The sequence below is a fragment of the Strix uralensis genome, chromosome 1 (genome assembly GCF_047716275.1).
Source record: "Strix uralensis isolate ZFMK-TIS-50842 chromosome 1, bStrUra1, whole genome shotgun sequence".
Classification (NCBI taxonomy): domain Eukaryota; kingdom Metazoa; phylum Chordata; class Aves; order Strigiformes; family Strigidae; genus Strix; species Strix uralensis.
In genome coordinates, this window is record NC_133972.1 from 36204965 (window position 1) to 36225517 (window position 20553).

At 37.9% G+C, this 20553-nt stretch overlaps 1 protein-coding gene across 8 annotated transcripts in view; it reads left to right on the top strand.

Annotated features, from left to right (window-relative positions):
• Positions 1–19840, top strand: part of HYCC1 (hyccin PI4KA lipid kinase complex subunit 1) — a 50609-nt gene extending 30769 nt beyond the window's left edge. For 6 of the 8 annotated variants that reach the window (XM_074862768.1, XM_074862759.1, XM_074862805.1 and 3 more), the window contains 4 exons: positions 3791–3907; positions 4655–4742; positions 5242–5401; positions 15303–19840. In XM_074862768.1, coding sequence (XP_074718869.1) covers positions 3791–3907; positions 4655–4742; positions 5242–5401; positions 15303–15859 — 922 coding nt within the window. In that variant the 3' untranslated portion in view covers positions 15860–19840. Of the gene's footprint in view, positions 1–3790; positions 3908–4654; positions 4743–5241; positions 5402–14137; positions 14433–15302 lie in introns of all 8 variants that reach the window. The other 2 variants (XM_074862824.1, XM_074862814.1) reach the window with 2 other exon arrangements.
• Positions 19841–20553: the final 713 nt, after the last annotated feature.

The window sequence follows — 20553 nt, forward strand, 5'->3', positions numbered from 1 at the left end:
AATATTTACAAGACTCTTTAGAAGATCTTTGTTAGGTATGCTGGCCTAAAATTTAAGGTAGAAAATGCTTAGAAGCTAAAGATTATGGGCAGGAGACCGGTGTTACTTATTCTACTTGATTAGGTTTTGATTGTATTTGGGATAAATAATTTTTAAAAAGCCTCCAAAAAACCCTAAGCAAATTACCAGTAGATGCAAGCAAGTCTTTCTACTTTAAAATCTTGAATGTTTGGATACTGAATTATTTGATATTATGCAATTTGACTTTTATCTTAGTTCTTCATTCGCTACTGGTTTTGGCATCCATGTTTCTCTGCTTACTGAAAATCTCGCCCTGACAGCATTTTAGGGATTCAAGGAAATATGTGTCAGAAGACCAGAATATCTTTCAATATCCTGTTTGGATGTGGTGCTGACAAAATTCTTGGAAGAATCTGTAGAATAACTCCTTTAGTTGGTTTGAGCAGTGTTGAATTTAGGTTTCTTTTGGATGATCTATATGAAAGCAATCAACAATGAATGTGCTTTTTCCTAGTAAGTCTAATTAAATTTTTATGGCTTTTCTAAAGAAGCTAAAGCTTCTAGTACTACTTACTTACAAACATGAACTGTAAATGTGGCAATTGCAGCACAAAATATTTTGTGCTGATCTCAAGTGTTGTAAATCCAGATTTTTTGCATTTGGGTATCTTCAGTTACTAAGTCTCTTTCCATAAGAATATTATCTTACTCTGATGTAGAGCGAAGTAGTTCCCCTGATGTTATTATAGCCTTTTTAGAGGAAGTAACTCAGGTTAGAGTAGGACTACTTAAAACTAATCAATACTGGCATTAATGGAGTGTCTATATTAAGGTCTTTTCTATGTAACTGTCAGTGTTAACTGATCATGTTCCTACTGTGACTTCACTATTTTCCCCCCAAAATACCTACTGTATACCTGTATAGTATCATCTGATGTATAAATAGATACATCAGCATAAAAATGACCTGGTTAGATGATTTTTATGTAAACTAGTCTTTTCGTTTGAAGTGGACACTTACTTGCTGCTGCCTCCACTCCTTAGGCTTTACACAGCACTGAAATGTTTATTTAATGGATTGTAAGTGTCATTTTGAGCCAAACCATTAGCAGAAATTATGGACTATCTGGAACTAAAATGTTGCCCAAGTTGCATAATAATAGCCTCTTCCGGGGATAAAGAGGAGGAAAATGGGATGGGATTTTTGATCAACCTAGTTAATTTCAGTAACTGGCTCATGTGGTATAGGACTAGGTAAGAGTCAGAAAAACAGCTTTCATGCTTTAACTTTTACCATGTATGGACAAAATTAAATGGGAGAGGATGAACTCATTTAGTTCTAACATCCTAAGCATATTTAATAGAAGAGTCAATTTGGTTCACTTAACTGGAAGTAAGATTTTTGGTTTAGCTAGCTGTGCATATACTTTGCAGGTGAACTCTATGTATTTTAAGATACAAATTTATTTACTTTCTGGTTTCTAAAAATTTAGAGTTTTAAGCCATTTGAATAGTGAATGAATAAGCAAGGAGTACTTAAATAGTCTGTGCTTCTGGCCAACAGCAATATCAAATTTAGGGGAAAACCTGTGGTTAGGTACAAATTCATATGTTTGGCTACTCTTGAAAATCAAAATTCAAAGCTAAGCAAAATTTTTTTTTTTGTTTTAGAAATAGGATTTTGAATTGTTGAATTCAGTCACTTAAATCTTGGTTTAGGCCAGTCCGAGAGGTTTGTATTTAGGGTTGTAAATTTCAGTGAGAATTATGACTAAATACTGATGGTCAGAGCAGCAGTTGATGAACTCTGTAAAGTGGCAACACAAGCCTAGGGTTTATGGAATTACCTTCAATACCACATGAGTGCACAGGGGGCTGGTATCCTATACCTACAGCTCCCTTAACCTCATGAAGTTCATCAAGGCCAAGTGCAAGGTCCTGCACTTGTGTTGGGGCAATCCCTGATACCAGTACAGACTGAGGGATGAATGAGTTGAGAGCAGCCCTGTGGAGAAGGGCTTGGGGATACAGTGCAATATACACTCGTATCCCAGAAAGCCAACCGTATCCTGGGCTGCATACAAGAGAAGCGAGGCCAGCAGGTCGAGGGAGGTGATTGTCTCCATCTACTCCACTCTCATGAGACCCCTCCTGCAGTGCTGTGTTCAGTAAAACACAGACATGGACCTGTTTTGTGGACCTCTGGGTCCAGCAGAGGGCGATAAAAAAGGCCAGAGGGCTGGAACACTGCTCCTATAAAGAAAGGCTGAGAGAGCTGGGGTTCAGCCTTTTGAAGAGAAGACTCCAGGAAGACCTTCTTGCAGCCCTTCAGTATATATAAGGGAGGCTTTAGGAAAGATGAGAGAGGCTTTTTACCAAGACCTGTAGTGACAGGATGAGGGACGGCCACAACTAAAAGAGGGTCAGTTTAGATTGGACATAAAGAAGAAATTCTTTCCTGTGAGGGTGGTGAGACACTGGAACAGGTTGCCCAGGGAAGCTGTGGCTGCCCCCTCCCTGGCGATGTTCAAGGCCAGGTTGGACAGGGCTTTGAGCAACCTGGTCTAGTGGAAGGTGTCCCTGCCCATGGCAGGAGGTGTGGAAATTGATGATCTCTAAAGGTCCCTACTGACCCAAACCATTCTGTGTTTCTTCCTTTATAAACATCTTATAATGTTTTCATTTCCTTGCATGTTGTCACTAGCATGGCTTCCTGTCTTTCCTGAGGTGTTTAAAATCTTTTTTGTTTCTATTTGGAGATATGGTGATATGAGCATGAAGAATCAAATTTAGATCATACTAGGTACAAAGTACATACTGGGAGAGTTGCTGAGCCACAGAGATCCTGGGGGTGCTGTCTGTGTGGTTGGTTGTTTTTTTTTTTTTTTTTTTTAAGTAGCCAAGGCAGAAGATAAGGTGAGGGATAGAGAAGGAGAGGAAAAACGTGCAGAAGTGGAGTAGATTAGTGGCAAAGTTAGGATTAATTAAAAAGTAATTTGAAAGGTATTACAATACAATTTTAACTCAATTTTTTTCCAGAAAAAGTAGATTTAAGAGGAGTTTTACAATCTCTCTGGTATTGATGCTGAAGAATTGAAGCTTACTGAGACTAAACCTTTTAGTTTATGCTTTGGAGAAGGAAATACTTCAATTAATGTCATTAAAGGGCATTCCAGAAGTCCAGTAATAGCCAATGAATTGAATAATTAACTACCCAGTATCTTTGATTTCCAAAATGTTTTTGGACTACAGAACTTGGTGTGGAATTTAGTTTGAAACTAAATTCTAAAGCTGACTTACTGGATTTTAGAATAACTTTATGAATGTGATGCTTCTGGTCTCTTTGCTTGAGAACTTGTATGCAGCTTCCCTGTTACATGCAATGATGCTTATGTTTCTATCAGTAGTATTAATATTTGAGGAAATAAAGCAACATAGCAACTACCTTTAACTTATTTTTTGTCTGTTCCGCAGCGAATTCGTGGATTCAAAATGGCTTTTATTGGCAGCTTTCTTTCATATTCCACTGTAGTATAAATGTAACAGGAGTGTCTAGGATGTCTCTGTTTTGAAGGATTTGAACTGTGCCGGTAGAGGGCATACCCTTCTTCCATAATAAGAAACAGTCTGCTTCAGCACAGGGTTGTTGATGGATGCCTTCCTGTGGGTCTATTGTAATTAAAATGCATACTAAATACCTCGTGTTGTAGTGTTCTGTACAAAGGTGGCTCTACATTATTTGCTAATGACAGATGCATGATTTCTTTAGAATTTGTGTCTGTGGATATCCTCGCCAACAAGTGAGAAAGTACAAGGGAGTCAACTGTAGGATTCCAGTTTCATCTGAATTCATGGTGCAAATGCTAACAGGGATTTATTATGCCTTGTAAGTTGGTTTTTTTGAAATATGCATACAAAATAAAGAAATGTCAGCTTAATTTCTACACTTGTTTAGGTGTGCTACCTTTGAAATGTTTTATTTTTCTAGTGGACAGATGCTGTGTCTAGCCATAAGGTCCTCAGGAAGAGAACATGGTTCTCCAATTAATTGGCTGAAGTTACCTATGTCCTATTGGGGAGGAGGTCTAGAACAGCATTTAATAGATATAACTGCTGATGGGGAAAAAAGAAAATCTTTTAAAAAAAACCGCTTCTAACCATTGTCTGCTGTCCGCATTTTTGCATGCTTAGTTTTGACATCAGTTTAGTTAAGGAAAAAAGGTCTTATCATTTTTTCTTTGAAATGCTGATGTCATCTCCCCTTTAATAGTCATGTTAATGTGTGAAGCTCTCTTATTAACTGAAATAATTAGAGACTAGTAACACAGGAATACTCAAAAGGTGGAGTAATATTAGAACAGTCCTGTTTGAATTTCAGAATAAGTCATGATCAATAACTAATTATGTAATTTTAAAATTGCTCAGGGTGACCAACGAAAATAAAACTTTGTCTCCATAGACACTACTTCAGAACAAGTTCCCTAAATAGCAGGCTTACTGCTAATGAACACAAGTAGTTCAACTCCTCTAGATTGAGCTCTCAAGGAACACTTAATCTGTGAAGGTTATGTGACTAAGAAGGTTTGTCTGTTGATATAGGTGCTTATTATTATGTATGTATTTACCTTTGTAGTTATAATGGAGAATGGGATCTGGCTCGTAAAGCTATGGATGACGTTTTGTATAGAGCACAGCTGGAACTGTATCCAGAACCTCTGCTGGTAGGTATTGTATTCCAACATTTTTTTTGGTAGAATTTTAGTCTAGGAAATCTTTCCTGTGAACGCACATGATGCAACATTGCACCAGGAACCTAAATATCACAAGATCTGTGTGGCTGTGTTTGTGTGAATAGCTAGATCTGTAAGTACACACACACACAGGTATTTTAATGTACTTAGTTATTTTGTCATCTTCCCTAGTGAACAAGCTATTTTCAGCAAAACACTTCTAAGTCTTGAAAGCTTAGATGATAGTGCAGAAGCATTCTGAAGTAGTAGCCACATCTTTAAACTGGAAGCTTTGTTTTAAAAAATGGCAAGTATTAGTTCTGAGAGGTAATTGTAAACAGCATTCTTTGTAACCTGTGCAAAAAGGTGTGCTTTTTGACCTTAAACTGGAGTTGTACACAGTATTCTTCTTGGAGTAATAAGAATCCCCTGACAGAGTTCTAAGATTTGGATTCATGTTAAGAACTTAACTGTGTGTTTTCTGTTCTAGGTTGCTAATGCAATAAAAGCTTCACTGCCTAAGGGTGCCATGAAATCTAGTAAAGAAGGTACAAGATGCATTCAGGTTGAAATTACACCTACTTCATCCAGAATATCAAGAAACGCTGTGACTAGCATGTCTATCCGAGGGCATAGATGGAAAAGGCATGGTAAGAAACACATTTTGCAGTGAATTCTCAACTTTTTATACGTGTTTAAAATAACGTTGAGAATTTTGTTATTGCACATCTTCATTGCTAATAAACAAGCAGCAGTTTGGAGGTTTTTATTTTCTTGACTGGTGAATGGGAATCTTAATGCAGTTCAGATGATGTGTATTCTTTATTTCCTTGTCTATTTCCATGTTTAAAAAAACCCAAACCAACACAGAGAAACCCTTTTTGTTAAAGCTGTACAAAATTACTGGTTTTTTTAGAGAAGCCAATGTTCCTGTTTTCTTCTGAAAAGCAGTTTGTAGTACCTGAAACAAAGCAAATATTTAACAACTTTACTGCGAAACCTCATCTGTCTTAAATTACTTAAATAAAAATTGGATTTATGGATAGGGGGATAAATTACTATGTTTTGCTGTTGGGGTTTAACACTGGCCAGTAACAAAGCACCACACAGCCACTTACTCCCCCTGCAGTGGGATGGGGAAGAGAATTGGAAGGTTAAAAGTGAGAAAACTCCTGGGTTGAGATGAAGACATTTTAATAGGTAAAGCAAAAGCTGTGCATGCAAGCAAAGCAAAACAAGGAATTCATTCACCACTTCCTGTCAGCAGGCAGGTGCTCAGCCATCTCCAGGAGAGCAGGGCTCCATCATGTGTAACAGTGACTTGGGAAGACAAACGCCATCACTCTGAACATCTCCCCCTTCCTTCTTCTTCCCCTAGCTTTTAATTGCTGAGCATGAAACCATACGGTATGGGATATCCCTTTGGTCATTTGGGGTCAGCTGTCCTGCCTGTGTCCCCTCCCAACTTCTTGTGCCCCCCCCAGCCTCCTCGCTGGTGGGGTGGTGTGAGGAGCAGAAAAGGCCATGACTCTGTGTGAGCGCTGCTCAGCAATAACTGAAACAGACCTGTATTATCAATGCTGTTTCCAGCACAAATCCAAAAGACAGACCCGTACTAGCTACTATGAAGAAAATTAACTATCCCAGCCAAAAATAAGCACATTTGAGCAAACTAATATAAGGGCTTCCACAAAGTAGAACACAGGTCTGGGCTGAAAAGTAGAAAAAGTGATGCTAAATGTACTGCAAAAGGAGAAACATTATATTCCACTTCTTCTACCATCTTCAGATGAGGAAAGAGCCAGTGGACCAGAGATCAAAATTGGCAATGGCTTGTTCTGCTAGGCTTGTAATTCTGATGACAGGCTAAGTGAGTGAGATAAGAATGCTCTTCTAATAGGTTCAATAAAGATTTTGAAGTAGTATCATAAAAATTTCTGTGTGATATGTACTGTGTGAGCTTTTGTAGTATAAGGACAGTTCAGTTAAAAAACTGTTCCCAAGTTACTTGTCATAAAGGACCAAAAGGTAGTTCAGGTAAGTGTTGAGAAAAGTATAAAAACGCTGGTAGAAGATGACTTTAAAATAATGACAGAGCTTTCTGGGCAGTAGTAGTACACATCGGTAGTGGTAGTACCAATAGTAAGCTGTCAGAGGGAGTGAGGGACAAAGAAAGGTAAAATAACCAAACTTCTTTTCAGTTGATTAAAAACTGTTTAAAACTGTCAAAGCTGAGGAGCAAAACATTAGTGTCTTTAACTTGAGTGAGGTCCAGTAGCAAGTCATTACTGAAATGTCAAGACTGCTAAGGACCATTTTAGTCTTTATTATTTATTTTCCTTTCTTCAGGTTTACAGTTGTTAAGCAGGGATTATTGACCAGGTGCAAGAAAACTGTATGATAGCTTACCTTTTAAACGGACAAATGACCTCTGAAGCTTGGCAATTTTGTTAGCTATTACTTTTGAGTAGTTCTGATGCTTGTTCAAATGAGGCGGTGGAGGGGAACACAGATTAAGGATACCAAGTGCTGGTTCATTCAGAGGAATTGAAAGTGTATTAAAATAAACATTCCATTTTTCTCTGCATTTACAGAAAAAAAGTAGTAAAAAGGTTTCAGAATCAGTATTGGAACCATCCTTGTAAGAAGGCAATTTTTTCAGCAAATGTAGAAGTCTAGAAGTTTTTTAAATTATTGCCTTCTTGCAGGGGGTGATGCTTGGTGAAGTTCAAGGAAAAATGGGTGGGACAAGTGTGCTGTGCAGCAGATAGCAGTAAGGTGAAAGGGAAATGAGAGTAATAGTAGGACTCATAGAAATGGGCTGAATGCTGTCGTTTTATGGGAGTCTTATAAAGCAGGACAACTTGAGAGAAGCAGTGATAATCTAGTATGACTCAAGTGAGGAGCAGTCAGTGTTTAGAGATGAGAATTGAAAGATTAAGGACTTCTACAAAAAAAGCTGTTGTCAACATTTTGTTTGGGTTATTGGGAAAACTTTGGATTTGCCTTGATGGTACAGGATTTAATGAAGAAGAAGAAAATCACTTGGTGTAGGATGGGGGTGGAGGGAAGCTTGTATGGCAGTTTGTGGGAGTAGTTGTAAATTTGAAGGCTGCGTAAATATTACGCTAATTTAAAGGCTAAAATTGAGTCTGTGATATCGTTGACTGTGATTGTTTTGGTTTAAATGGTGAAGTTTCATGCATAGATGGCTTCAGCTAATATCCTCAAAATTTTCATTATAAAATAGTAACAAAATTTTTGTTTGTGACTTGAAAAGCCTTTTTAAAGTCAGAGTGGATGGTCTCCTGATTTCAAAATTCCTAATAACATAATTCAGTGCCCCACAATTCCTGATGAAAGAAGGATATGGAATAGATCTTCAGGGTCAGCATGCAGAAAGAATAATGAGGCTTGTGCTTACAGATGCTTGTTTGAATTAAAATAAATACTGGTGTTGGCAGAAATCAGATGACAAAACTTGTACCTCCTGACCATTATTTTCTCTCCCACAGTGTAAGGGGAAGAAATATATTTGGGTGTTTTCTTTTTGTGCTTCAATATAATAAAAATGAGTTGTACAAATGGATTAGGAAGCTAGAGACAGCTGAGAGGTAGTTTGATGTTACACATTACATGAACCAGAAGACCTGGTGAAGCAATGTATCCCTTGGGGAAGGAAGGACAGCTTGTTCTTTGTGTGAAATAAATAAAAGAATTACAGCCAATCACATTTCCAGCTGAGAAGCACGGGCTTTTTTTTATCTTCTAAAAAATTCAGTTTACTATAATGTTTTCAGACATTAGATCTTGCTAGCCTTTGCTAGATTTCTAGATAGAAATCAATTTTGACATAAATCACATTTAATCTTGTGGTGCTGAACCTTGTATCTTGTTCATTAGAGCTGTTACTTAGACTTTTTTAAAAATCAGATTGTGAATTTGGACTTCTAAGGTAGGTACTCTGGAGGTACTAAAGGTGAAGGTTATTTGCAAAATGGATCCATTTAATCACAAATAGATGGTATTTATAGAGTCAGTTGATACTAGCCACCACTTACCAACAAATTATTTAGTGCTATTGAACTGGATTGCCTATAAATCATAAAACTTAAAAAAGCATTAGTTTTTTTTAGTGTTTGTGTTTTAAAAACAAGCCTTGAGTGGCATCTTCATTTCCATTCACAAATAGAGGAAAGCCAGAAAAATTGTACAGCATGTAAGGGACATAAACACCTAAATGAATGGTTATTTATGGAAGCTAGGAAAAAAAAACAAAGCAAGCCCTAGGAGCGCTTCCCTTATCAATGTAAAAATCTGCCAACTGCCCTATAAAAGTGTTGGTCGGGAAAAACTGTGTGTAGAGGTAATGCATGTAGAGAAATACTCTGATGTAACAGACTGAGTAAGAAGAGCTGAGCAGATGTTGGTAAGATACATAACACAAAAACAAAGACATCAACTAGAGCAGGACAAGATATTATTTTTTTTTTCCCTATTTCAGAAGTGGATTTTCATGTAGTACACAAGGTTTAGAAAGAATAATACTATCTGTGGAGAAAATATTCTTACTTTTTTGAAACAGCATTAATTCCTGAAATAGTTATAACTTTTAGGAATCTGGAATGAATGTTAATTTTGGGATATAAACTTGATGTTTTGTGAGTAATTCAAAATGCTACTGTTGTGCAGGAAATGCGGCTTGAGCTTGCGGTGGTTAAAGTTGAATTACAATCCCAGGTGGGCAGTTTGCCTGTGCAATCCGAGGTAGATGATGTAGGCAACTGTAATAGGAACATAAACTATGATTGAAATATCTTCTGAATTAATTCTTAGCAGCTAGTAATCATGAAATGCATTTATCAAGGTTGGTTGTACTACTCAAAGAATTCAGAAATGAGCCTCCAAATGCATTTTCCTTCAACTGCTATGGGCATATTTATATTAACTTTCAAACTGACAATTATTCCGTTTTGTCTCTACACCGTTTAGCAGTGTCCTTTGTGTTCTCATTTGCTGCATTGCCTTCTGCACTGGGTATTAATATCTCTTTCTCAAAGTATAGACCCCCAGAGTTGTCCAGCTTGAAGTAGTGTTATCTTCAAAACCAAGCACTATGAAGCTGAAGGTTTATTTTAGGTGTTCTTAAAAGTTTTAAAATAAGGAGGGGATGCTACCATGGAAGACATTGATTATGTATTCTTATCCCTGCCACAAGACTGTAGATGGTATGGTAGACAGTGTTAATAGGACTTGAGATAACCCGGTATACCACTTTTTCATTTTCGTCCTGTACTTCAATGTTAAACTCGGAGAAAGGTATATTCTCTTTCATTAGAAGCCATTAATAGCACTTAACTAGAAGATTAGACATAATTATGCTGAGTAAAACTCAAGTTGTTTCTTGGGTTTTTTTCTCCAGTTCACTGTGGTAATGGGTACACAGCTGTGGGAATGCAGCAATGATGGGTAAAATGCTAATATCACAGTAGGATATTACATTTAGAAAGGCACACCATCAAACAGCAATAACCAAGTGTTGCTATTATACAAAATCTGTAACAAAAAAGTTCTTCTCCTGTTCCTCTGATTTCTGCTGTGCACTCTGAGTCTCCTTTCTTTGGAGCTGGATGCTGTTAATTACTGCTTTTCTGCCCTTGGTGGGAAAGGGGTTGACAGTAAGCTCTGTTCTGCCCTCTCCTCTCCCTGGTGTCCTGGCTCTAAATGAAGTTTGTAGCAGAATTGACTTGCGCATATGGAGATCAGTGGATCCTGGGAAGAAGTTCTGCTGGAATAGGTGCCTGTAGCTGCACTGATGGAGTAGCAGGAAGGAGTATGAAGATTGCTGTAGGAGAGGCACAGGTCCCTCACTCTAGTGAAATAAGAGTAATGAAGCCAATCAGAGCATTGATCTTCTCACTAACCTTTCTGCTGCTATGTTTTTAGAAGAAAGGCTATATTTGATGGTGGTATTATTACCATTATTGTTATTTGTTATTTTTATTACTATTGCAGTTCACAGCGCTTGGTTGTTACTTTTCTTACTGACAATAGAATACTTTTGTAGAAAGTGCTGTTAGAAGGAATAACACTTGGAAACAGTTCTAACTTGAGTTTCCTGCTAAATATCAGGAAGTTATTGGCTAATAGCAGCAGTTATTAGTGACATTTCCTTTAGATAGTACAACTTGTTAAATAAGATACTTTCATTGACTAGTTAGAAAAAACCGTGATACTTGGCATTTGCAGGTAAAATGAGGGTTAGTTCTTACACCGGGAGACAATGATGTCCATCCCTGCCAGAATAACCTTCTAACTCTGAGACTTATTTTATTGTTGTGATAGTTGCAGACAGCACAAATGCTAATCAAAAGCGAAGCACTGTAGCCTGCTTGAGCTAGAAGTACACTGTGTCCGCACAAAGTCCTCAGTGCGGGGACAGAGGGAAGAGAGGATCCCCTCTAGCTAAAAATCATGAGAGCTGCTGCTGTAAAAAATCATCTCATCATAAATTCCTCTGGTTTTGGACTTCATACTGTCAGTTAAATGTCTGTACTGCTAACTTCAGTCATGTGCAGTAGCAAACTGGCAGTATAGTCTGGGTGGTCCTTACTTAATCCTCAGGTCTGAAAGAGCTGCACTATGAATAAAACACGGGGATTTGTAGAATCATAGAATGGTTTGGGTTGGAAGGGACCTTAAAGATCATCTAGTTCCAACCCCCCCTGCCATGGACAGGGACACCTTCCACTAGACCAGGTTGCTCAAAGCCCCGTCCAACCTGGCCTTGAACACTGCCAGGGAGGGGGCAGCCGTAACAGAATCACAGAATCATTTTGGTTGGAAAAGACCTTGAAGATCACCTAGTCCAACCCTTAACCTAACATTGACAGTTCTCAACTACACCATATCCCTAAGTACTGTGTCAGCCTCTCTGGGCAACCTGTTCCGGTGCCTCACCATCCTCTCAGTAAAGAATTTCTTCCTTATATCTAATCTAAATCTATTCTCTTTCAGTTTAAAACTGTTACCCCTCGTCCTATCCCTACACTCCCTGATAAAGAGTCCCTCCCCACCTTTCCTGTAGCCCCTTTAAGTACTGGAAGGCTGCTATAAGGTATCCCCGGAGCCTTCTCTTCTCCAGGCAGAACAACCCCAACTCTTCTCAGCCTGTCCTCATAAGGGAGGTTCTCCAGCCCCACAATCATCTGGATAGAGTGGTTCATCTATCAAATCCATGTCTCTCCAACTTAGAGAGAAGAATGTCATGTGGGACAGTGTCAAATGCTTTGCACAAGTCCAGGTAGATGATATCACTTGCTCTTCCCTTATCCACCAATGCTGTAACCCTGTCGTAGAAGGCCATGAAATTCATCAGGCATTATTTTCCCTTAGTGAAGCCACGTGGGCTGTCACCAGTCCTTATTTTTCATGTGCCCTAGCATAGTTTCCAGGAAGATCTGCTCCATGATCTTGCTGGGCACAAAGGTGAGATCTATTGGCCTGTAGTTCCCCAGGTCTTCCTTTTTTCCCTTCTTAAAAATGGGAGTTATGTTTTTCTTTTTCCAGACAGCAGGAACTTCACCAGACTTCTGTGATTTCTCAAATATGATGGATAGTGGTTTAGCACCTTCACCTGCCAGTTCCCTTAGGACCCACAGATGCATCTCATCAGGTCCCATGGACTTGTGTACCTTCAGGTTCCTTAGATGGTCTCAAACCTGATCTTCTCCTACAGTGGGCAGTTCTTCATTCTCCCAGTCCCCGCCTTTACCTTCTGCGTTTTGGGCACTGTGGCTGGAGCCCTTGCTGGTGAAGACCGAGGCAGAAAAGTTGAGCTGTGCTTTTTAGAGCATTTTTAGTCTTTGTCAAGTTTGTGGCTGTAGTGTTTGCATATAGTATACATATAAAACATATACAGAAAATATAACAATGTAGCATATTGTGTAGTTCTTGCTCTTCACTTATATTTCTGTGGTATACATCTTCATGGAGGAGGTACCATGACTATCCGTAACTGATGGCTTCTCTTTTTCTTCTCCAGGTCATCTAAGTGCATTTTTGTGTTTGTAGAGCTAGGGCTGATAAAGCAATTCTGAATACTTTTTAAAAGACCTTCAGATACTGAGAATACTTCAAACACTGAAGCTGACAGTTCACTAGGATTGTAACTTGTTAATTGCATATACTTATAATTTCCATAAAGTTTCAACTCCCATTTTTCTTCTCACTTTTTTGCCTCTCGAGTTCATACTTCTGAAACCTGTCTTCATCTAATGTAGACAGGCATCTTTTGAGTTGGGATTTGTTTTACCAGGACCTTGTAGGAACTATTGCTTTCTTATCACTAAATATTAAATTTCTTGTGCTTACACACAACCATCATTCTCACATTTTGAGTAGCAGTGGAGTATTCTGTTTGCTTGGGAATTTTTGGCTATGTCTGCAGAAATCTTTGTCTGTTTTGAAATAATTGTTTGGCCAGCACTTGTATATCTGTTGTTGATGACTTACCTTGCTGATGAAAAGAAGTAGTCTTAGAACCAAGCTGCATTGATTTTTGCCTTAATTTCTTTTTTTTTCCCAGTGCTGCAGAAAGTTGTGGTGCTTTCTCTCCCCCAGCTTAATCCCTGTTTTCTCAACTGTACTTATTTGTCACACAAATCAGTTACTAAGTTTATTGCAAACTAACTTACTTGTAAGCTCATATAAAAAGCTTAAAAAGACTGAGGAGATCAACATTTATATTATTAGTAGGTGGCAAAAACTGCAGTAAAACTCCATAGGTTTTATCTGAATAAGTTGGTTTTAGTAACTGGAGAATTTTCCTACTTGTAAGCATCTTTCTGGTTGAAAATAGTTTTTTGAAATGAGGAAAGAAAATAGAAGTCAAAGTGTGCTTGAGTTGGCTTTGTTGTTTCACTGTTAGTTCTGAGGCTGACCACTGTGCAGCATCATGACATTGTATATGTAGAGTTTCTGGTCTTATGTGATAACACATGAAGTTGATATGCCATTTCATTATAAAAATAACTTTCACTTTAGCATGGTGATACAGAGAATGTAGTCATAGAAGTGAATTATGAAGAGTTCTTTGATTTTTGATTATCTCTGAATGTTTGTTTCGTGATCCTTGGAAATTTCAATTGTGAAAGATCAAGCGTGGGGCTTTTCAGTATGTGGATGCAGGCCAATAATTGGAAGATTGAAGCCTGCAATGTAGAAAAGGCAAAATTCCATACTCTCTGATGTTGCTAGTTAACAACAGGTTAATATGTGAACATCTGATTTAATTTATAATGCTTTAGTCATCTGTATCTGTTGGCTTTTGTTTCATGTTTTGTTTCAGACTTTTTTTTTTTTTTCTTATCCATCTTTAATTCTAGAACAACCAGAGAATGGTAATGATGCTACTGAATTGGGCAACTTTGTCATACCTGAGATTAGTGTCACAAGTGTGGCTGGAGAGAGGACCGGGAATGGGGAAAAGAGCAGAGCACTAGCAGAGAATGATGTTCAGCATTTACAGGGAGTACAGGAAACAGCTACAGATCCTAGAACTGACAGCAAAGGCATGCCAGAAATCAGGAGGCAAAAATCTGTAAGAAAAATGATGGAGGATGGAATAAACTCATCTGGCAGAGTGCAGTTTTAGCAGAGCACTTGTAGCTGCACTCTAAGGTACCACTGTTGATTGAAAGGGTCACTGCTGCATGTTTGGAGAATTAAAAGTATGCAGTTAATATATTTGCATGTGTAATAACACAAATGCATGTATTGCACACAGCTTCGTCTGTGCCACAGACAATGATGACACAAAAGTAGATATGTTTAATCTGGAGAAAATACATTGTGAGACTCAATATACCTTTGAGTTTATTAAGCATATTTATTGAGTTTACAAAATCCAGTGATCAATGGTGTGAAGAATCCATCAAAACGGATGAGAAAAGTATCTCACTGTGTACCTCAGATTTCCCAAATTCCACCTTTCACGGTATACAGGAGATCTCCTGTTGTGCTTGAGTTTCCAACTCATGCCACCAGACCTATGATGCAGAAGGTGACCTTTCAGTCCTGAAGCATTCTTGGGATGCTAAAAGTGCAGGTGCCATATTGGGTGTCCTGGGGCATTGATCACATACCTTTATAATTAACAAGCTTTGCAAAATCATATATTGGAGCACTTGCTCAAAATAAGATTTAGATTTTTTTTTTTGTGTTCTGTGTGGTATCTTCTAATCTGTAAGTTTCTAATCTCCTGCATGAATTAACAAGACTGCTTTTTTTTTCCCCCTCCCAAAATCACTACAAAATGAGATTGTGGGCATGCTTTTTGATCTAGTTACTGCAGCATTACTTGCTGTAACTTTATATCCTAATGAACCTTAATTCCAAAATGTAACGGAATAGGTAAGTGTTTTGTCTTCTGTTTTCTGTTCTGTTGCTGTATGGCTTCATGCTCATATATATCGAAATCTAGCAATACATAAAATCAATAAATGTGATGAAAGTAATTGCTAATTCTTTATTTCTCTTTCTACCGTGCAGGTAATACTGATTTAGCAATTCAAGAAGAACTGATGGAAGTATCTGAAACTGATGAAGGGTTTTACTCTAGGGCTACTTCTAGTACAAGTCAGTCTGCTCTATCTAACAGCAGCAACACGAGCAGTAAGAACCTTTTAGGGAAGAGCCAACGAAGGTCTGGAGGAAGCAAAGCTGGAGGAAAAGAAAAAGAAGGAGAAACCTGCAGAGAACACTTGTCACGAAAACAAACTCAGAGAGCCATGAGTGAGAATCTGGAGCTTGTCTCTCTGAAGAGACTGACACTGACAACTAGCCAGTCCCTGCCTAAGCCTGGCAGCCATAGTCTGGCCAGAACGACCACTACTGTGTTTAGTAAATCATTTGAACAGGTCAGTGGTGTCACAGTTCCAAATAATCGTGGTGGTGTATCTGGTACAGAGGCAAACAGGTTTTCAGCTTGCAGCCTTCAGGAGGAAAAACTGATGTATGGAACAGAAAGAACAGATCTTCCGATTTTAAGCAAACAACCTAATCAGCAGCGACCTCCCAGTATTAGCATAACTTTGTCAACAGATTGATATTGAAATGGCAAGTATGAAAAATAAGATATTGAAGGTTTATGCTGATATTGGTACATTATGCTCCTTAATATACTGTATGTTGCTTTCTTAAACCTCAAGCCCATAAATTCTTATTTGGCTCACATTTGATGGTAATAGTGGATAGGCAACAGTTGTAATTATTTTGCATCAACTTCTAGTAGCTTGGAAAGTTCCTCTTTGACTTGCTGTATTTATACACCTAATTGATTGTGAAGTTTACAGCTTCACCAGTCTAACATGCATTGATTCGGTTGGTTAGCCACTGACCAAGATGCGTGGCTTTTTACAGATGCACAGTATGGGAGCAAATAGAGCCACTGTCCCAGATTCTGCTTTTTCACTACCAGTTGATATAGGCAAAACTGCAAGTACTTGTTTTATTTAACAGGAGTCTCGCAGTATAGTATGGGCATGAAATTTTGGAACGGCATTGTAGGAAGAACCATTCTCTTATGTTCACCTTACATGTAAGCACAGCTTTATCATGGCTAAAACTAGAAGCATCAGTTCAGTGTTTGATGCTATGGCAGGTTTTGTAATGGTAGTTAGTACACGTTGCGATGTTCGTACCTCTTTATGCCTACATGAGTCTGAATTATAGATGCATTTTGGTTTTTCTGTACGTCTTTGAACCAGGGCCAAAAGTCATACAGAAGCAGTACTTGTGGATGGGAGTTCTTACCAGTTGCTATAGTAGTCACTCTTTAGACTTATAAATTGTGTGACAGAATCTGTCTGTCTTTCAGATTCTTAAATATCAGGCACAAAACTTCTCACTGAAAAGTCACTGTCATCAGTATTTTTATTATTTGTGGGGAAGAGATGTGCTTATGTCATGATGTTATGTAGGAAATAAGGTATGAACCTCTTGCACTGACTCAAGCAAATCAGGAATGTGTTTAACGTGAACTTGTTACTTGAGACTAAGAATATTACCAAAGGATGTGTACTTTCAATGACTTGCAAGCACAAAGGGAAATCATAATGTAAATATAACTAGCACTGTAATTCCTAGTCTTTTATATCTGTTATTTTTCTAGTTTGAAATTCTAAACCAGCAGTGTGTTCAAGGTTACCTAACCTTTAACTTTCAGTTAGTTTGGTGACCTTGTTTAATACCAACTTTTAAAACATTAAGATTTTAATTAAAAATGGACATTAAAACTTATTATGCAGAAATTTGGAGAAGCAATAGCTGACAAAACCACTCCAGTAGCAGCAATTAGCTGATAAACAGATAATATGTTATTAGGAGTGGAGACGTAGGATGAAGGCCTAAGGCAGTCATTCCCAACTGTCCAGGTTTCTGCAGCTTGTGATCCCTTATTGTGAAGAACCCTGTAACAGAACAAACACTAAAATTCTGGTAGACTTTCCTATTTGCCTGGACATAAGTTTAGATATCCTTCTTTGACCTAAACTGAAGCACAAGTAACTTTTAAGCAGATAATGTTATTCAGGTTTATAGCAATTAATAAGCTGGTTAATTAACGTAAAGAGATCAGGAGACGTAGTTGATAGGGACAAGTAAGTTGTATAATTCTACTTATAAGACTGCAGACTAGGTGTGTACATTTCTTAATATTCACCAAAGTATGTGGAATAGCTGCATCAGTCTGTAGATGTCTGTCTTCACCTAAGAGCCTGAGTTTAAATGGATGTGCCACACTTTTTTTATTCTTCAGTTTGTTGCGTGAAACTGTTCTAGTAATGCAGTATTTCACCTTTTTATAGTAAAGTGTTTTCTTATTTGTACATGAAAACTTACATTCCTATTGTATAAACTACAAGTTTGTCCTGTTTAGTGTTTAATACTTTGGCCAGTGAAATAAACTAGTTCTTTGAAGTTGTATGGTTTTGTAAATACCTTGTACAGTTGAAAATTTTGCCTCTTTTTTTACAGGTTTTTCTGCAGTACACATTAGACAATACATATGTTTCACATTGACTAATACACATGGGTGTTGGAGCATGCATAACCACAAGCAATAGAAGGGTTTTAGGCAGGTGATAGCAGATGTTGGCTAGCACTACACATACTGAATGTAGAGCTCTTCCTTCGCTTCAAATTTGTTCTAGGTGTTACAAAGAAATAACTTGCAGAACTTAGAGCTGCTTCCTGATCTGCTCTGCAGTGCAGCATTTAAGAATACTTTGGAAACATTTTACATTAATTTACATTGAAACATAAACTAGAATAGATAAAATGCAGTTAACAAACGTTTGTTGTGATGGTATTAGTTGTGAGTTAGTGTTAAGGGACTAGATTTTTTAAGTAATTCTACTGGTTTTGTTTTGTTTCATTTAGTTCATGATTGTTTATCTCCGCAGTAGACACTCTTTCAAGCTGGGTGTTGGTATAAAAGATGTTTATTATACTGGAAAGATTAGTCACTTTAGTTATAAATAATTAGAATTTCAAAGGATCTAAAATGCCATAAAATGTAGATATGTAACATAATGTTTACAGTACTGTTGGCTACAAGTCAAACAGTGTTAAATTGAAGTTAGTTTATTCTTTTATTTTATCCAGCTAATTATTCTAACTGGTCTGGCTTGAACCCAAGATATAGGCTCATATTGATACAACTGAAACTACATAAATACGTTTTTGAGAAAATGATAAAAGGAAAGCTGCTTGGTTGTAAAGGCTGCTGTTTCTATATGTATATGGCTTCATATAAATACGTATGTATTGGTCTCTGGAACAACTTACACAATGAGCATGTTTTTGTGAACTGACATCACACCTTGATACTGATCAAGTCTAAAGAATTTCTTTCCTGATTTGAGTAGTAAAGCTTCCAGTTGTGCTTCTTTCTTTTCTTAAAAATGGAAAAGAAAACCCCCCACAACCCAAAAAACAGGGTAAGTGAGAGGCAGGGCAGAATTATTTGTTGTCCAAATATTCATGGTGCAGGATTGGGGAGGAGGAGAAGGAAGGGGGGAAGGAAACAGTTATTAATTCTTTCACAATATTTCTAAAATTATAAAGCTTTTGGGTTTTCAGCATTATCTGATCGCTTTAGACTGATGAATGAAAAATGTGTAGTAAAGAAGTAGAGGTCTTCTAACAGCTTAAGGAAAATCTATTAAGACATCCCATATTGTAGATACCTGGGAGTGGGTAGTTCTGGTGAATATACTCCAAACATCATACATGGGTGCAACATTCTGCAGGAAAAATGTTATGTAGTGTAGGAGTGAATCATCTCAAATTACATGAAGAGAAGTTTTAATGCTGACACTTATAACTGACCTTACTGTTTTAAATCAAAGGGCACTGTTTCCAGTGATGGCTTTGAACAGCAACACTTTCAAAACTCTGAAGCTGAGAAGCATTATTTTTGTTGTGAGAATCTGTATCATTTGTGCAAAAAGCATATGGCCTCTAACCGCTTGCTGTAAAGCTGTAATGACTTTTCTGAAGGGAGTGAAATGGCCTTGAATTGCCTTGAATACCTGACAGGTTTGACAGGTACAGAAATATATAGCTATTTTAGCTACACTTCTCTCTAAGGGGGTCTCTTCTAATTTCTATAATGATTCTAGAAATTTCTGAATTATTATGTCTTGATATCTTTTGTCAGTGTTTGAGGCTTACAGTGCTGTATATAGGTGAGTAATATATTGCCTTTTGTATTTGTATAATTCTTTTAAGACTAGGTGTGTACATTTCTTAATATTCACCAAAGTCTGTGGAATAACTGCATCAGTCTATAGATATCTGTCTTCACCTGAGAACCTGAGTTGAAATGAATGTGCCACGCTTTCTCATATTCCTCAGTTTCTTGTGTGACACTGTTCTGTGTTTTAGTAATGCAGTATTTTGCTTTTTTTACAGTGAAGTGTTCTCGTAATTGTACATGAAAACTTACATTCCTAGTGTATAAACGACAAGGTTGTCTTGTTTAATGTTTAATAATTTGGGCAGTAAAATAAACTTTTTTGAAGTTATATGCTTTTGTAAATACTTTCTACAGCAGAAAATTTTGCCTCTTCTTTACAGGCTTTGTTGAAATACGCATTAGATAGTAATGTATTTGTTCAGTTTTCATGATACACATCTAGAAGTCTCAGTAAGGTTGACCATATTACTTAAAATATGCTGAATGCCCATTTTACAGAGTGTAGGCTCTGCAGTCAGGTAAGACACCATGCCTAAACTAGTTGGCTGAGAAACACTGATTGATAGGTGAAAGGTGAATTCAAGCAGATGAGTTGTAAACTGGTTGTTGACAGAAGCAGATGGGTGTCCTGTCAGTAATGTAGCACTGCTGGGGCGACTTGGTAGTTTTGATGGTGCTGATGTAACAGTGGTCTGATACACAGCCATTATCTGCAATGTGTCATCATTAGTAGAACTTCTATCCAGCAATCTTCATTGTGTTTATGTGACCTGCTGGTGACCTGGGGGCTGTTGGCCATCTTTGCCGCAAGGGCATGTGTGGCTGGCTCATGTTCCCCTTGTTCATGAAGACCCCCAGGGCTTTTTTTGTAAAGCTGCTTCCCAGCTGCCTGGCCACTGTGTGTGCTGGTGCCTGGGGTGGTTTGTCCCCAGGGGCAGGACTTGGTGTTACCCTTTAAACTTCTGAGATTCATGTGTGAGCCCATGTCTCCTGCCTGTTGATGTCCCTGTGAATGGCAGCATCCCTCTGGGGTACCAGACT